Source organism: Corythoichthys intestinalis, chromosome 8, assembly GCF_030265065.1.
Source record: "Corythoichthys intestinalis isolate RoL2023-P3 chromosome 8, ASM3026506v1, whole genome shotgun sequence".
Classification (NCBI taxonomy): domain Eukaryota; kingdom Metazoa; phylum Chordata; class Actinopteri; order Syngnathiformes; family Syngnathidae; genus Corythoichthys; species Corythoichthys intestinalis.
This window is the reverse complement of record NC_080402.1, coordinates 58044402-58063885: the sequence shown is the minus strand read 5'-3', so window position 1 is coordinate 58063885 and position 19484 is coordinate 58044402. Positions and strand designations below refer to the sequence as shown.

The 19484-nt window shown below is 39.3% G+C and overlaps 1 protein-coding gene across 8 annotated transcripts in view; it reads right to left on the bottom strand.

Annotated features, from left to right (window-relative positions):
* The window catches only part of vps37a (VPS37A subunit of ESCRT-I), an 82846-nt gene extending 76923 nt beyond the window's left edge, over positions 1–5923 (bottom strand). Inside the window, exons 1-2 of one of the 8 annotated variants that reach the window (XM_057842807.1) lie at positions 5686–5923; positions 4808–4939 (exon numbers count right to left, since the gene is read on the bottom strand). In XM_057842807.1, the coding sequence (XP_057698790.1) occupies positions 4808–4917 (110 nt within the window). In that variant the 5' untranslated portion in view covers positions 4918–4939; positions 5686–5923. Of the gene's footprint in view, positions 1–4807; positions 5391–5685 lie in introns of those variants that run through there. The other 7 variants (XM_057842806.1, XM_057842812.1, XM_057842808.1 and 4 more) reach the window with 7 other exon arrangements.
* Between the last annotated feature and the right edge of the window lie 13561 nt (positions 5924–19484).

Sequence of the window (19484 nt, the reverse complement as noted above, 5' to 3'; positions counted from 1 at the left end):
GAGGGTGTGGTAGCAATTCGGTTGATTTTCAGCCATTTATGATCATGGTGTGCATTTTTTATTTTATATATTTCATTGCATAGTAGGTTGTGATATTTTTAATATATGACACATAAACCTTTAGCTTAATTCAATATATATTTCATTGTGCTGGGTGCAAATCATTAATGTTGAAGTGTTTCCTTCAAGAAATTAGCTACATTTGCATTTGATTTGATTTGATTTCATTTCATTTACATGAATTCACCTATGTGTATACTAAGGCACCAATACTTGTTTCAAATGTTTGGTAGATGTGTTTATGACATTTGATAAAGATTTTGTGTTGCCAGAATTAATATAACACTTAAAACAAGCAAAAACAGCAACACTAGATCTGTATTTTTGTGTATTCACATCAAGATACATTTCTGGCTGGTGACTAAGTTAGAAGGGTATTGGCTTAGAAAAAATGCATTGAACGCATAGATCCAGCGTAGTGGAATGAAATCCATTGTCTAAGCACTTTTTCCATGGTCCCAATAAAGCCATATTTCCACAAGCTTGTCCATTCGCAGCAGATCCTGGTCAAATCTAATCTTTTAATGGACGATGGTCCCACAGAAGAAGTTGTAGCTGTCAGTGAAGGGTGTTTCAGTTCTGAAAAACACGCACACACACATAAACCATGTGTGAACTGTTTCATCCATATCATATTTACATAATCTTCCAATCCAAATTATCTAGGCTTGTCTATTCTGCCATTTTTTCCTGAATAATATTATCAAATTGGTTTTTGGAACTACAGTTAAACTAAATACTATGAAAAACCTATGTTATCTGTCAATCTAAACTTTTTGCTCAAAGTTAACAATCTAACATCATAATAATGACCGCTACAGCCCAGAACTCACATTGCAAGTCTTAATTTCATATGTGATCTGACCAGAAGCCCCCCAACTCCCATAGTTATTCACAACAAAAGGCGTGTGTGTGGCTTACCTGGAGTCAATGTCGTTAAAAATCCCAGTCGACGCATTTTCATCAGGATCCTTTGACGGAGCCTGGAGAGAAAGCCATTGTCTGACGTAGCCACGAAGGCTTAGCAAGTTGCATGCCGTTTCGGCCAAATTCCTGCCCTTTTTCGCCCATGGACAGATGAGGGATGCATATAGCATCGTTTCCATGCCTTTTGACTACATTTCGAATGCGGTTTTCTTATCTTTTGTTCATCTTTGCTCGTGTCGTAGCTTGACACGGTCGCCGCCATGTTGTTTGTTTTCCAAACCCATAGCAACAATCCTCGTCTCCTATTGGTGCACGTGACCTAAAATGGCTTCACACACTGACGATACGACTCCGCCGTATCAATATCACTGCGCCACGGGGGGAAAAAAAGACCGACACAAAAACGCTAATTACTAAAAAATGACTGGAAACCGTGAGTAGAACTTTTTTTTTGGTACTAGTTAGCATTGTATGTATATTATAATGCAGCGGTCATGTAGATCCATTTCAGTGGAACGAAATCTATTTTCTAAGCACTTTTTCCCATGGTGCCAATACAGCCTATTGAAAGAATGCTCATTTCGACCCTCCTGGTCTAAATAGATTGGGCGTCTAGTGCTGTCAATGGCAGCCAGTGAGTTAACAGAAACACTATTCTAGAAGAAGACTTTGGCAGCAACCTGTTGGTTCCTTTTTTTTTTTTTTTTTTTTTTTTTAAATAAACAGGGACATCTTTTTAAAATGATGTATCGATTTTGGGATACAAAGTATCATGCTATATCACTATTTCAATATTTTGTCACACCTCTCCTGGACATCTTACATATGTCAATTAAGACGAGTGTGACAATATCTCCATATTAGTGATGCACGATAATACATTTTTCAACCAATACCGATAACCGATAATTTCCTCCTCATTCCAACCGATAAGGTCAAGCCGATGATGGTACTAAAAGATTTATGTAAAATATTCAAGTATACACAAAAGAAAATATTACTGTGCAAAAATATAATTTATTGCTCTTTTTTTCAACATAAAAAATGAACAGGTAGTCAATTCCAACATCTAAATAATGACAGATTGTCTGACATTGTGTAAAGGTAAACTTTTGGCAACAATTAGTTACAGAGTAAATACCTAAGTTGCACAAAAATGCCTTTAAAAGTTAGCCATTCCTAACATATATATCATTACTACACTGCAAAACACACCTCCTTAAAACAAGTCAGTTTTAAGTGTAAATCTATTGGAAAAAAGTGAAATTATCTGCCAGCCATTTAAGTGTATTTCTCTCAGATTTCTTGAAAGAAAAATAGCTAGCTGAAAATAATCTTAACAGTCTTATTTAAAGCAATAAATTATTATACTTAATCCTTAAAAAGGAAAAAAAATGGAAGAAGGAAAGATTTTGAAAACTATTTGTGGCTACAGAATATTATTGTTATTTCATTAGAACAGGAATGTGCATAAATTGATAAGTGTTTATAAGTGCCAATAAGTTTTGATTAACTACTGCGACTGTAATTGAGCAAACTAATAATTTACATAAGTTGAAAAGTGATTGCTAATGTTATATGCTTTGTTGGGAATTATTAACTCAAAAGAGCGAGATGTCATGTACCCATTCTGCAGCGCTTTGTTTACATTTGCAGCACTCACGACATTTGCTCTACAGCAGCTAAACTGATACACGGCAGTACTATTTGGATGGAGTTGGAGCTCGCATCCCGTGCGTGTGCCTGAGTTTTGTTAAGCCGAAAATAAAGGCAGCGTTACAAAGTAATCTGAACGCTCGTCATTTTACATACTTAATGCGTTATTGACTGGCTGACTTCATTTTCTGCATGTTTAAATTATCATCTAACCACTGTGCCATCATTATAAGCTTGCTTACTGGACATCACTTGTCCAAATGTCTGTGGTGAAAATGGTGTGACTGGCATGTTTTTCATGAAGAATGGTGGTCGTATAAACTGCATTATTTTTTTATCCAGGGCTTTTCTCGTCTCGGCGGTAGCAGCTTTGTTCGTACCGGATAATCCGCCCGCCCCAGCCGGTTTGCCGCGGCGTATTCGGGGCCTGGCTCTGCTCCGGACGGAGGCGCAAGCCTCGCGTCCTGCACGCCATGGGGGAACACTCGAGAAACCGGGGTGTTTATGCCGGAGATCCCGCCGCCAGGGAACCGGGATCGGCCCGCCCCACCGCGGCGGCCTGCCGGACCGGCCAGAGCAGCAGGCTCCGCCGGAAGACGGCTACTTGCAGACTTTCGGTCTCCAGTCGTGCCAGTGTTTAGCCTTAGATGAGAGTTTACCACCCGCCTTGGGCTGCATTCCCAAACAACCCGACTCTGTCAAGCCCCGTAGTTTAACTTAGTTTGTGTTTACAATAGTTTTAGCATTCCCGCTAGCAGCAGCCTCGTATTTGTTCCAAAAATCTTTGTGATGCAGTTTTAAATGGCTGCTGGGTTAGTGGTGTTGAATGAGGACGCTTTCTTTCCGCCTCGTGGAACTTCAGCGGTGCATGTTTCGCAGATGGCGAGAGTGTCGTTTTTCTAGTAACAGCCGCCATAATATCCAACTGTTTCTTGTCGGGTAACTCCGCCTCCTCAACCCCTCCTCTCTCAGGGGCTTCAGAGAGGGGAGGGGTTGAGGAGGCGGCGTGCTGAATTCTTTGGTTGGGCACATTTGGAGGCTAAATCAAGTATATAATTATCGGATTGCATTATCGGGGGAATTTTTTTATTATCTGGATTATCTGTGTGACGTCATAATTGCCATTATCGGACGATAATTATTGGTGACCGATATTATAGTGTATCTTTACTCCATATGGCGATAGATCACAATATTTTGCAACCCGATTACCCATTACCAGGTAACCCGTTATCGATATGCTTCCGCCAAGTATCAATACTTTTATGTGACATACTGACACCTACAGCACTGTTAAAAATTATAAAAGATTTACATTTTTTAGAAAATTAAGGGTGCTATTCATCATGATCTCTCCAAGAGATATCAGTGGTTGTGGTTTGTTCCCTCTATATGTGCAGGTACAAAATTTGCAGTAGATTTATATTTTACAGCAATGTTGCACAGAAAAGGGGTCACTGTTTAATAAATGACTTAAACAGTATTTTTTCTATTTTTAAATATCTTGTTTTTCGTTTCAACAGTTGTAGCGTAGAATATCATATCAATTTTCTGACCAATATATCGAGAATCGCGATATCGTGAGCTAATCGTTGTCGTGAACCTTGTATTGCGTATTGTATTGTATGTGAGGTGCCCTGATGCTCCCACTCCTAATGTCGATGTAATTATTCAGCATTATTCTGCTACATCAATCTTGCTAATAAACCCAGATAAATGTACTTAAGCAAACGAAAACTTTATTTAAAAAATGAGTAGGAAAAAAACACCCTCATATGACACGAGTGCCTTGTAATGATCAGAAGACGTGGCGGGTCAGCGACAACATGTGGTATTATGTCTAAAGATAGCCTTCCGCCGACTGGATTAGCAAACAAAATGAGCTACAAGGAAGTGTGAGCAAATACAAAATGACCCTCCGAGGAAACCATCATACACAAGTGAAACAGAGGACTTGTCATTAGGTCAACGTTTTTAATTGAGCAGCATTTTCGTTCCGCTTCTGTAAAAGCTAACCAACTGCTTTTTCCTACTCACGCGAACTGTGCTAAGCTAAAAAATTTAGCATGCAACTGTGCTCAAGAATTGACTGGTTTGATTGATTAGGCATAATGTAAAGGTGAGCGTTTACACCAAAATACTTTAGCGGCACGGTTGACGTTACCTCGGATGAGCAGCTTTAAGCGACTCAATCTGCCGCTGTCTTTGTTGTTGAAGACTGTTGAGCGGAGTGTGAGGTCCAGCACCCTTTGAAATTGAGAAAAGCCAGTTCATCGTCGCCACACAAATGTTAAGACTGAAATAGAAAATGAAATAGAATCTAAAAAGGTGTTGTAAGATTAAGCTATAGAGTCGAACGCTAAGCGGAGGTTCGTCTGGCTAACCCTATTAGCCAGTAATGACGTTGTCGACTCGGTTTGGTCCTCGCATGCGTTTGCTGAATCAGACAGCAGACTATGTTGTGTTAGATTAAATGTAGTCAGTCGTGTTTCTCCTGTAATCACTTCCTTTCTGTTCCGAAATTGATATTACCGGTAAGTGAGACAAGTGAGCAACAGGAAAACTACATTATACGCAAGTCACTTCTTTACGTAGCCATCAGGGTTGCCAGATCGACAAGACAGTATCAAGCCCAGTCACACTGTAAAACCCGTCCAGTTCAGTAAAATCCAGCCCAAATGACAACCTCTCGTTCAAGATAACATGTTCCCTCTTTAACAATCCTATGTGTATGTTCGTATTATATAATTTTTTTTTTTTTTTTTTTAAACAGTGGTGAACACGTTATAGTGGAATGATTTGGCGATAAGTATCACAGAAGATTTTCTTCTGAGAAAACTATTGTATTCTTATTTCAATTAGAAAAGTAATTCACGATTAACTATATATTTATTCATTATCAAACGTCAAAATTACATGTTTGAAAATATAAGAATACGAAAAAAAAAATCTAACACATTTTTTTTTTTTTTTTTTTGGATATAATGTCATTTTTTGGGGTGGTTGAATTATTTCATTGAATTTGCCTGTGTATGTACATACCAGAAGTGACATGCAGTTTACAGCTCGTGCGTTGTGATGTGTTAAAATGCTAGTTCAGTAACAAAGCCAGAACTTCAAGGTGTTAGGCATAAAAATTAACCTGTTAAAATTAATCAAAACTGTTCCTTCTACAACCGCCAAATCTTGTGAAAAGTAGGTCAAACGTTATCAGCCTGGCCTATGCATCTCTCTCCTGTCCTTAGTCTCTGGCAACACCGGTAGCCGTCACAACAGAGCAAGGCCGGAAGTAACGTTTCCTGAACAGGGTTGCCAGGTCGGAAAACCAGTTTCCAAGTCCAATCTTGATATAAAACCCGCCCAGTGCAAAAAAAAAAAAAAGGCCAAATTACAACCTCTCGTCAAAGATAAAGTGTTTCCCTGATACAAATATTTGTATATTTTGTTATTATAACCAGAATAGAAAAAAAGAATCCACATTTTTTACACTTTCGTTTCATCATTGCTGTTTTGCCGAAAAGCAACATAGGAGTAAGAAAAGGTTAAGACAATGGCGTACCGCAAGCAACACTTAATATTTAATACTTAATATTCATGATATTAGCTACTGTTGCTAAGGAGGGACATACCACCTTTTGTCCCAGATCTGGAAATGAATGGAAATCGTGTACGGAGGAGATGTTTACAGAGCTAAACCTACCAATTCTCTCCGAAAATGATGTCCCCGGTGCCAAATTCACTGGCAAAGATGTGGAAGAACATAAAAATGTTAAGTCAAAGAGATGGCTTGAGTGTCGAAGGCTGAAAAAGACGAAAAAAACGAGCCGACCTTAGCATAGCCTTATTGTCTGGCACCGCCAGACTATTCTCCCTGTAATAGTCTGGGACCCAGCCCATTAACGGCCTCTCGAGCAAGCGCAAAATCAACTCTCCAATCAGATTCGTTTATTTGCGTGACGTGTTCTTAACGAGTAACGTCACTCTTGCAAAGTTCTTCAAACTTCTCTTGAAAGTCGTCTCTACAACAACACAGATGGCGAACGGGAGAGCCGAGAATATGTTCCAATCCACGGTAAAACCAGTTTTAAAATACCAAAAACACATCAACACAAGTCATTGACAACAGTCAACATGGCTCGCGCTAGCCATGTTGAATAAACTTCTCCATTCTCCGCTCACGCTAATTACTTGTCGCATTAACAACGTCACGTCTGCCCGTTGCTGATTGGTCCACTTCGCTGTCTGTTTGCTGTGGCTTGCTCCGCCCTCGTAATTTGATCCGCCAGACGGTCGCCAGACTCAATCGCTGGAACAGCGGTGAGTCTGGTATAGACCCCAATCACTTGACGTCACAACTCCGCCCCCCTGACTGGTGCCGCCATATTGTCCGTCAGCTCATCGTGTTTACGTATTACCGCTACGTACATTCCTCCTATTACTGCGTGTTTTTCTGCTTGTCTAAGGAATCACCGCCAAGTAAACGAACCCAAAAACCTTCCTGACAATAGTTAACATTGATTAATCAAAATGGTGAAGGCATGTGTGGCGGTTGGTTGCAGTAACAGAGAAGATAAATGGTCATTTTAGTACTTGCTGTGTGCCCATTGTTAAAAGGGCAAATCTCGAAAGCAGCACGGTTTGTTTATCTCAGTCCATGATGCGTTTGTGTCGACAGCCGTTAGACAGCGGCGAAAACATCAATTTGATGCCAACACGATCGTAGACATCATCAGATGGATACTACAAAGCTCGTCGCCACGGTCGCGCAGCAAGAAAGTGAGTGCAACAACAGGTGTTGTGCCGAAAAATAGCCCCCCTGCGTGAATTGTCCCCCCTTACGGGAGCGCACACACGGAAACAACTTTCTTGTACCGTGAATATGTAATATTTTACTCTGCTTGAACCAATAAATGTCATACCTGTATGATTGTAATTGGGATATGGTCGTGAAAACCTGTAGACTAATACATTTCTGTTCAAAGATGGTTATGTAGCCGAGTCCACGATTTGTTACTAAAATACAGTGCTAATATTTTGTGTAATTTAATTATTTAAAACTGATCTTACAGTTATAAATCCATTACTCTAATGCGTCCATGAAAACATTTGATGTTTTCACGTCAATAAAGTGTTATAAATAAGCGCTCCCATTGGGGGAGACTACTCATGCGGGGCAGCTGTCGATCAAGTTTCATTTTACAATCGTGACAACGGTGACGCTCAGCTGACCAAATGTCGGTTTATATTCGGGCCGGTGCCGATTTTGGGTACCCGACTCCTCATCGTGACATAAACTGGAGTATGATTGGAAATTTTGTGGTCTCAGGACGAGCTCTGATGCACGGGTCGAGACCGGACGGGAGGAAACATCGGTTTGGGCATCAAATATGGATCTGGCGACTGGATCGACCGAAGCCTTGCCAAATAACGGCTTTTATGCAACTCATCCAATGAGTTTACAGCGTCTGAAAGCACCGGGGCTTCCATAATTTGCAAGTGAATCCACCTTTAGAAACTATGATCAATGACAATACGGACACACAATTACGGACAACATGGCGGCACAATACAGCGATCACGTGATTGTGTGACTTTGGTGATTGGGGTCTACACCAGGCAAATAGCCTTAGCTTTTTTATCGACGCGACTGACAATGACATTCTCCTGTTTCAACAAACTATTCTTTACCATCAGCCCTGTCTTTCTTGTATCCCCTTAATGCCTAAATGTATTGTTTTGTTATGTTTTGGGTGTGTTTATTCCTTCAAATAGATGCTAAATTAAATTGAAAGTGATAATTTGAATATAGCCCATAAAATAGGCATACATTTAGGTATGATGCCGATTAGCGACAACAGACAATTAAGTAAAACAAATGGCAAAAAAGGCACATGTTCCCATCTCAGGTTTGAACACACTTTTATTGATAGATCTTTTGTCACTGCTTGTGAAATTCAGAAAAGCAAGTATTGTTTCTGTTTAAGCACAGACGTACATTGCACTTTTCACATTTGAAAACGCTCTGCCCCTTACAGTTTGGGAGTTTGCAACGTTGCTGCGCATTTTGAGCATTCGGCACAATGTTACCACTGGCTCCTATGTCTGGTTGGCTTGGTATCGGATCTATTTTCCCTGTGAATACATCAAATGAGTGCACCAGACTTCTTGTGTCGCAAAGCACAAAAAATGTGTATCCCCATTTGTATGGCTTTTAGGGGATGTATTGTTTTAGGCTCAATCTGACCTTGAAAGGAACCATTTGCTCATCTACACACGACATTTGGTCCTAAGGGAGAGCTTGAAATTTAGGAGAAGTGTGTCAATTAGTAATCTAATTTTGTAAAGCTTTGTTGGGTGCCATGTTGTCACATAAATGAAGTGTTTTATTTAGAGCTGAAACGAATACTCGAGTTTAAAAACTGATCCGAGTAATTTTATTCACCTCGAGTAATCGTTTATTTTGACAGCTCTAAGCGTCACGTTTTGCTCGGACTACTTTTAATGCGGGACAACGCGCTGATGTCACGTGCGTAGAGGAAGAAGCAAAAAAAAAAAAACTTACTGCAGCCGACAACCGCTAAAAACGACGCCGACGTTGCTAAATACTAGCCCGCACATGCTACATTAGTTGCAGGTAGCGTCCAATGAGTCTCATAGAGATCACATGTATGTTGAACTAGATGCGCAATGACAGACAAGGCCGCGTCTGGGCAGCGTTAGCAAACAGCCGCCATCTTAAAGCAGTAGAGCGCTAAGCGCTAATAAAGAGCGCTAAGCGCTAATATATAAGATTAACGTTACTGTCACTACTAGCTCACCTTACGTTAGCCCTGCGGAGGGCTAGGTTTCAATTAATTAAGACCACTGTCGATGCGTGGCTAACGTGTCTTACATACAAGCTTTAACATAACATAGCGTTGTGGAGTGATGAGGGTGTCAAATAAAAACTCAATAATGCTAACTATCAATTTTAGCTCAGTAGTCATTGCTGGATAAAACACCAAGTAGCACTAGTCCCTAATGTGCTCCAATACAGCCTGTATCATACATTTATTTTGAACAGTGCAAAAACTCAAAATCTTATCAGGACTTACAGTTTAGACTAACTTAAAACTTAACTAGAACTTAAAAATGGCTTGACACAAATAGAAATTCAATTGAAAAACGTGGGGAAAAAATCCTAACTTTTAAGTGATGTGTGTTATCAAGCGTAAAGGCATTTTTAGTTGTGTTTATATATATATATATATATATATATATATATATATATATATATATATATATATATATATATATATATATATACTTTTTTAAAAAAATAAGATCTAAAGGTTTTTTGAGTGAAAGCAGTGAATTAGTTATTTTCTTAAATTCTAGTTACATCTGAGATGCAATTGTTGGCTGTTTTCAACAATATACATCAAAAATAAAGACATTGATTGACTGAAAATGATAAAATGTCTTGTTTTCTCATGTATATCTATAATTGCTCTTCACCTGAAAATATATTTGTTTTATCCGATTACTCGATTAATCGATAGAATTTTCAGTCGATTACTCGATTACTAAAATATTCGATAGCTGCAGCCCTAGTTTTATTTCTTCCCATCTGTCTCGGGTCATGACATCTGCTACTATCGGATTTCGAGTTATACTGGACCAGTACAACATTAACAAGTTTTGCAGAGTTCTGCTGTTTTACAGTTCTCCAAGGTATCCTGTTTGTTTTCGATGTAGTAGCTCTTGCAGGTGCAGCACTGGTGGTTGGAGGTGGATGAGGCGGCCCATCAGCATCTGCCCTCACTTTCACTGAGAGCACTCTCATCACTCTCCACAGGAGGAGTTTTGGTCCGATGTGCTTGCTTAGCGTAAAAAGCCGCTGCGTCCATTTGTATTTCTGCAGAAAAATAAACAGAAATTACGGTTATAATTTCAAAATAAAATGTGTTGAAATCCGTCAACATACATATACTTTTTGATAGTTATCAGCACATGCTGTGTTCATTTTTCATTAGAGAAATAAATAAATTGCAATGACATTGTTTATGCAACACGTTATGTTTGTTATGTCAACAGATGATAAGTGTGGCAATGTCTAAATAAAACGTGTCTAAAAGCGGAACGACAACATGGAGGCACACGTGTGCACCGTTGCATACAAAGGACGCGTTCATTTTTTTGTCCTACAGAAAAATAATCACTACAAATGCCCTTTTTTATGCAACACATTACTTTTGTAATGTTTACAGATGAAGCCTGAGTTATACTCCCGCGTTGCGGTGACGGCGCAGCGACTACGGCGTCATTCGACATTCGATACTTCTGCGGTGAGGGAACGCGTTGCTCTGTAATTCACCGCCAAGCCACTAGAGGGATGTGGCGTTATGTTTGTACGGTTTTGGGGCATGCTTGTTGACTTCCGCTAGTCGGAGAAAAAATAAACAATGCAAGATGGAACTCTTGAAAGTAAATATTCTGCTCATCAACACTGAAGAAATATTGAACATACAAATGTTGAGGGGCAGGCGACGCAGAAGACTGTTTCGAGGCCGTCTGGCCGACTTTTGATGCCACACAGAGAGTTTTAGACTCGGGTGGAGAGAGCTAGCTGTGGCGGCTAGCTTCAAACTGGCGTCGAGCACTGCGTTCAAAGTCTGCAAAGCCCTGCAGCCCGATTTGTTTGCCGTGTCCTACAACCAGCCAGTGGGAAGCCATAGCAGATTTCTGGCATCTATGGAACTTCCCAAACTGCGTTGGGAGCCTTGATTTTAACATTATAATAAAAAGCACCGAGGCACTATCAATCAATGATGTTGTATCGTGTGTGAACTGTCTGTTATTGAAAATTAAAGATCAAAACAACTCTTTTGACACCAAATCTGTGCTTTATTCTTCATAAACTTGAAGTGTGACACGTAAATAAGTCACAGACTCACAGCAAACATATTGTAGCAGACCGTGTGGGTTGCTGTAGGCACACTCTTCGTGGAGAACAAAAACTTAGTAGACTTGTGCTCTTTTGGGCGAAGCCGACCCGACTCTTTATTGAACCGCCAACAACTCAATAACAACCACTTTCTCACTCTTTTTTGCACTCCTCTCCCACGCTTGCGCACGTCATCAAAATGAGACACATTTGAACGTTACAGGAGTCTCCCCTTACAAAAAGAAATGTCCTAATTTCTATGCACATTTTTTTTTTTTGTGTCCACTTTGACAACAAATACAATAAAAGATTTGTACATAAACAATAACAAATCACACACTAAAGAACATGTGAAAACACAGAATAACAGATTTTTTTTTTTTTTTTTTAATAACACAGTCAAAACAAACACAAGGCCCAGCTAAGGCACAATTTGGCCCCACAAATAATCCTTTGACCAGACGGGGGGTCTTAATAGCCTACCGGTTCGCGATTGACTCGGACCTGAGTCTGCCGAAGCAGGAGACACATCGGAAGTCGGGTTTAAAAACGCCATAGGAGTCCCCACCAGATAGGTGCTCACCAGTAGGACTACCTGGTGCAGTAGTACCCGCTGGAGGCACCATCGAAGGGGAAGGGGAGAAACACACTGCCGCCGAAATTCCCGCGAGGAAGGCCACCGGCAGGCTAAAACGCCGCAAACGATCATAATGAATAGTTTGCAACTATTTGTCCTCCCCGAATGGACTGCCAATTACATAAGTGACCCCAACCTCATCATTCTTATCCATACGCCGCTTAACCATGAAAGGTCCCTTCCAATGAGGAGCCAGCTTACGTCGGAATTCTGGAGGGTCATTAAGCCAAACGAGATCCCCAACCTCATAAGGTTCATGTCTCAATTTAGTGTCATAAAAGGCCTTTTGCTTCTCGCTGGCAACAATATTGTTATCTTTAGCTCGGCAAAAAGCAGTCTCTAAACGCAAGAGGAGATGTTCAACAAAGTCTCCATGGGGCCCATCACCTAGTCCGCTATGCCCTGACGCCCCAAGCACCACGTCAACCGGTGTACGGGCCTCCCTGCCATGCGTAAGGAAGTAGGGTGTGAAACCTGTGCTCGAGTGCACACTCGTATTGTAAGCAGTGGCAGGAACGAGTCCCACTCCTCTTCACAGGACAAAAGGATTTTTGCCAATTGATCAATCAGTGTCCTATTGAACCTCTCTACCATGCCGTCTGATTTCGGGTTGTAGGGTGTGGTATGCGTTTTCTTCACCCCGAGCCTACAACACAATTTTCCTCACCACATCCGACTCAAATTGTCTCCCCATATCCGTGTGTAATGTTTCCATCACCCCATGTTCCAAGATATAATTTTGGAAAAGAAAGTCAGCAACTGTGGTGGCCTTTTGATCACACATGGCATAGAGGTTGACAAATTTAGTGAAGTAGTCCTCAACTACCAGAACATATCGATTACCCCTGGATGTTATTGGCAACTCGAGTATATCGGCCGCCACTCGTTGGAAAGGCCGTTCAGCCTGTGAAGATCTCATAGGAGCATGATGTTTGGGAACAGGTGATTTTCTCCGCTGACAAGCATAACACTGCTGACACCACGCTTTGATATCCTTAGACGTGGTGGGCCAATAACAAACACTCCTGGCGTGCGACACGACACGTTCATAGGCAAGGTGAGCAGTTAACGGAGCGCCATGTAAATGCTTGAGGACGCTTGTTGGCGTTGGATCTCGACCTTGTACTTACAACGCCGCGCATTCGTTTTCTGTTCTGGAGGCTTTACTACAAACGGAGTCGACACAAAAAGGCTGAGAGTCTCAGGGTGCAGTCAAACAACAAACACAAGTTTTAATGAATGAGGCACACACATTACAGTATCTGACTCCAATGTATACCTCACATTTTACAATCGAGTGGGCGTTTACTTTACTCATTCAAACCATTGGTCAACATGGAACAGTTCTGGGGGTTTTCTTGCGGCTTCCCCTGATTGGATGAACAAAGACTTGAGTAGACTGAGGGGGGTTCATGTTACACCTTTGTGGTCTTCAAAGGACTAAGATAACTGAGCTTACTCTTATAACACCAAATGCTAGATGTTAAAACTAACCAGAATGTGAATGCATGATTGCTTTGACTAATAATAAAAGGCTACATAATGCATACAAGTGAACATAAGTAAGTACATAACAATCCCCCTGTTTACACAGTGAAGCTGTGTAACAAAAAGATAAATCAGATAAATAAAAATAACACACACAAAAACAACAGAAGATACAACAACAACATTAGAAACACATAATAATTCAATGGTGAACCAAATCCTCGCCCAAATTTTGCACAGGAAAAAACAACACAGCTGAAATATAAATTAGCATGGTGACAAAAGCTAGAAAGAAAAAAATATATAGCAAATCATCTTCAACAAATTTTACCCAACTTAAATCATGTATTAGTGACTTTATTGCTGTCAGCAAAACCCACAAATGTGTATGACCTATCATCTAAACCTGACTAAAAAATATATAACTTTGTCTAAATTCAGTCTACATTTTTATTAAAATCCTCCTGGAAAAACTACTTCATATCTAAATTTAGATGATGTTAGCAAAATTAATATAGATTTAATATCAGTGTACTTCATCTTAAAACTATAAAAATCCCACAAATACTGAACTGGAATAAAACAAAAAACAATCTCTGAGTCGGCACGAGGTAGGGATGTCACGAGGATGATGACGATGTACCATCATCGCAAAAGGGCCTGTAGACACAACCACTCCTTGTATGGTTGTTTATTCATGCAGTTCTTGTCCATCCACGAGCGACACGGTCAGTCTAGCTGGGCTGCAGAAGATGTTGGCTTCCGGTTTGGTGAGTCAATTGCAGTCCCCCCAGTTCACTGGGGCTCCCCACAGACAGACTGCTGCTGCAGTCCTTCAACGGCCTAGATCTCGACTTGGGAGGACCCCTGTGTCCACCAGCACGCAAACGTCCACCTTTATGGAGAAACGGTTGACTGTGTTACCTCTAGACCAAGTCTCTGGACATCTCCACTGGCGTGACTGCCAGCTTTCCATCATAGCAGCACAAGTTGTTTGGCGGCTGTTGTTGTGGTCCTCGCTTTACTGCTGGCATGGTGCCATTCACATTTTCCTCCAAGGCATGGAAGACAGCATTTGGGACGGAGCCTTTCAAGTCCCTCTGGTGGCTGTTGCAATGTCTGTGGGGAAGGGAGCAGCATAGAGACGTCGAGTGTCCATACTGACCAGCCTGAAGCTCGCTTGGTTCTCCGGGGAAGGGCGAACATCTCCTTTGCATCCAAGATATCCAAGAACCCTCCTCCTACCTCGTGTAATCCTTAGTCGCTACACTTCCTATAGACCCTACCCACGTGACGTCACAACTCCTTCCTCCTGACTGGTGCCGCCCAATTGTCTGTCAACACATCATGTTTCCCTGTTACGGCTACGTACATTCCTCCTATTTGCGACGTGTTTTTGTGCTCGTTAACATTAATAATCAAAATGGTGAAGGCGTGTGTGGCGGTCGGTTGCAATAACAGAGAAGATAGACGGAGAAGACGGAGAGACTTGAAGTTCTACCGGATTCAGAGAGACCCGGAGAGAAGAGAGCGAGATGGGCTGCTGCAATTCGACGAGAAAACTGGGCTCCAAACGATTACCACAGATTATGTAGTAGTCATTTTATATCTGGTAAGATGCATTTGATATATATTTAGAGGGTTTTGGGCTGACAACCACAATTAAGATCATTGCTAGGCTAATCGCCGACAACATACATGTATGTATGTAGTGAGAGTGCTATCGCTAAACCATATAAACATTAAAAGCCCTAACTCCATTGACAAACGACATGAAATACATTAGACTTGACAGTGGATGTTAGCAATAACAAAAGATTTTGAATTGAAAATTTCGTAACTCACCTTTCCAAGCACAAGATAGATTCCTGCCGAATTTTCGTGGACGAGGACCTGTTTCACCCAACCAGCAACGAAGTATTTATAAGCCTCCAAGCTCTTAAAGTTTTTCAAACTTTCGTGAGAATAGGCTGATTTTGTGTGGACAAGATAGTTGTACAGTTCAGGGTAGCTAGCAGATGTCAGGCAAATACGGCGGAGATAGCGGGTCGAAAAACATCGATTTAGGCATCAAATATGGATCTGGCGAATGGATAAACTGTAGCTTTTCCACATAACGCCTTTTATGCAATGCATCAAGTGAGTTTACGGCATCCGAAAGCACCGGGTCTTCCATGAAATGCATTATAAATTGCTCGATCAATTGAGACCATTGATAATACAGACACAAAATGACGGACAAGTGGGCGGAACCATACAGCGAGCACGTGATTTTGTGACGTCGGTGGGTAGGGTCTATAAAAGCTTATGCTAGTCGCAAATATTCAAAAAATAAAATTTAAAGTCACATTTGCATGTTTTGCTGAGAACATTTTTACTGCTTGAAAAATGTAACAATCAACACAAACATTATTTCATCATAATTGAAAAAATCTTCAAAAAAAAAAAAAAAAAAAAAAAGCCCACCTGCATAAAAATCAAAATATTATGGTTTTGGAATTTACCCCCAAAAATTCCCATCAAAATGTTTTCTTGCACAGATTAAAATCAAACCAAAACAAAAATGTATGCAGTAAAGTTATCATTAACCATATAACTAACTCCCCCTGTTTAGTCATGTGAATTGACAAAACAAAACACAGAGCTAAAAAATATCTACATTAGCTAACACACAAATAATCTCTCCCATTGTTATCTTAAATCAACCCACACATTTCCTAGTTCATGTATATTGATTATCAAATCCACAGTAACACAGTAACACACTTACTTCCACTTTGCATATCAAACTAAAAAAAATAATTAAAATCAATGTAGCAGCATGAGCTGTACAATTTAGTTTTACACATTCCCCATCAAAAGCGATAGCAGTTAACTAGTTAATGCTATATTCATTTTAAACTATGCCAAAAATTCAAACCCCTCAAGCTGAGACTTCTTTAGTGTTGGGTCTCTATTCGCCAACACAGTCATCTGGAAGATAAAATGGAATTGTTAGTAATCAATCAATAAATCAATCAATTTCATAGTCATTTCAAGAATCTCACAAATAGATAACAATGTCATCTTACATTATATGTACTATAACTATAAACATAAATAGAATGTATCGATCAATCAGTGCCCCAAACACTGTATCAATAACTTAACCATATCTTCCAAAATTTACTGCAATAAACAAGTGACAGACTAATTCCGCATCTGAAAATCATAAGCTCATTATCATAAACTAAAACAAAACCAAAAATGAACAAAATTCAATTCTGTAAATGTGCAAAAAGTATGGAATGGAAGTAGTTTATCTAATCCCCCCAAAAATGGAACAAAAAATAAATAAATAAAAAGTACAAAGGAAAAAGTAAATATAATTTTGAATTATACTCAGAAAATTTTAATCATATACTATTAATTTGGAATTTGTGACAAACATTATAAAAGAAAAACAACCTATTTATCTAAATTCCCAAAAATTAGTTAGAATTTCCGTAAAATTATAAAATATTACATTAAACATCTGTAATACCCCGTAGTAACAATTCAATAAATCTGTACTATTAAGGAGTATTACAAATTAAACTTAATACGAGACTTGTCACATTACAATTTTCACAGTATAATTCTGCTTGGCCAGCGCCAATAATTGCTTATGCTAACAGAAGGTTTTAATTCCTCCTTGTGTACAAAATTTTGTCAGTTCCCATTTTAATCAGTAAATTGAATTTTGCAGTGGCATTAATATATCGCGCAATATTCCACCCAAGATCATAAAATCGGAATTTGTCTTTGTTTTGGAATTTCTTGGGAGCTGACAAAATGTCTTTTCACCTTTTTTGGGTCACATTTGAAGATTTATAAACATGTAATCCAAAAATTACGATTTCATAACGCAATTATAATTTACTTAATTGGTTGATTAAGTCAAATACAGTATCTCAATAGGCCTTGAGTATCTGTTGGGTAAATTTTGTCATCATTTTAAATTTATATTTCAAATGTGGATTTTCCATGTCACAGTGTGTAGTCCATATAAGTCAAAATCTGACTTTTTGACCCAGGCAAGTTTTTCATTTGCATGGAAGGGTATTGTGGGACGACAACACTCTTTTAAGCAATCTTATCTTTTCATTTTTAAAACCCATTCAAGTCTAAATTGTTTCAAGTTACCCTTACATCTTACAGACACACCAGTGTCATACAGTTTTACAATTATGTAGCTTCCTTCCAGATCAACTGTGGTCATAAACTTTTATTACTGTTTACCTTCCTTTTAACTCAATTTTGTTCCCCCATACTGTTTGTAGATAACACCTTGTTTTCCTTTCACACATTGTAAGGGACAGATCCTGTGACCAAATGAACTGATCAGGTTACATTTGACACTTCCACTGTCTCACAAAGTGTGGATGAAATAAGCATTTTAACATTTGGTGTGCTTGCTACAGTACTTTCTTTTAGTAAGAATCTGATTCTTTAGGATCAATTTACTTCACAAAATTTTTTAACTTTCTCTTTTATTCCACAATGGCTTCTCTGCTATTCTTTAACACTTAAAACACTACCTCTTACCATTAATCAATTCCAACTTTAATTCTGATCATGATTTCAACTAGCGCTGTTAATATAAATATACTTTTCCAGTTGACATCCATATAATTTATAATGGAGGATAATTCAACAGTCCAGAGGAAAACATAGAATGTTTTTTCGTGCACTAAAAACATCCATTTGTATCTTACCCCAGGTTGGTAGAATTAACTGCTTTCCGTGTGAATTTTATAATGTTTTTTAATACCAACTTTGATTTGTTATCATTATTCATACACTCCCTGTAACAACTTGTTTCCCTATTTTAGACTAACCCCTTGTTAGTAATATAAACACACAACATCCACAATCAAATTGTTACGTGTTAAACCGTGCTTGTACCAAACATAACTATGTACTTATTCTTTATAACATTTTTAACATTTTGCGATGGTGATGTTTAAACAATATATCGTTCAGGCTTAATCCACAAATATTCTATGTGCAATACATGTTTCCGTGCTATATTAACGCGCAACATTCAATGTCTTCACAGTCAACTGCTGCTACTCACTTCAATTATTTGCACTGCCTTAACATAGGACTACCTTACACACATTTTACATTTATTTAGATTTTATACTTTAATTCTTGCAAGTCACTTTGAGGTTTTTACTTGTTCTACACTGTAAAGGGAGCTGCTCCACAATTTCATTGTAGAACTGTATGATAACAATAAAGGGCTATTCTATTTCTTTCTATTCCTCTGGTCCCTCTAAATCATAAAATTCCCTACCATGATGTCTAGTTAATGTTTGACTTTTCCCATGTGTGTTTGACTTTATCATTGCTGTTACACTTAAATACTGTACATGTCTTTTCCTGGTGAAAATTAACTCATGGTACTTGTTGCAATTTAACATCTGTGGGCACCCCCTGTTTATCTATGTGAAGGAATTTACACAAGGCAAATTACAATTGTGACCAGGCAGCTCCTCAAAAGGTGATGATTAGATCAAACAAAGGGTCGTAAAACCCGGTTCAATGAGGGGGTCAGGGCACTCGAAGAATTTTTCTTATCTTTTTCAATTCAGTATTATCTGCACTGACTGAAGCCACATGTCCCTTCATAAAATGTAACACCAATGATTTCCTTTGCTCCCAATCAGCAGTACACCTGCCTGGCTGATCTTCTATTTTTCTTTATCTATTTAGGGGACTTGGATGGAGGAAATGCATCCATTTCAATATTCTATTGCAAACAAT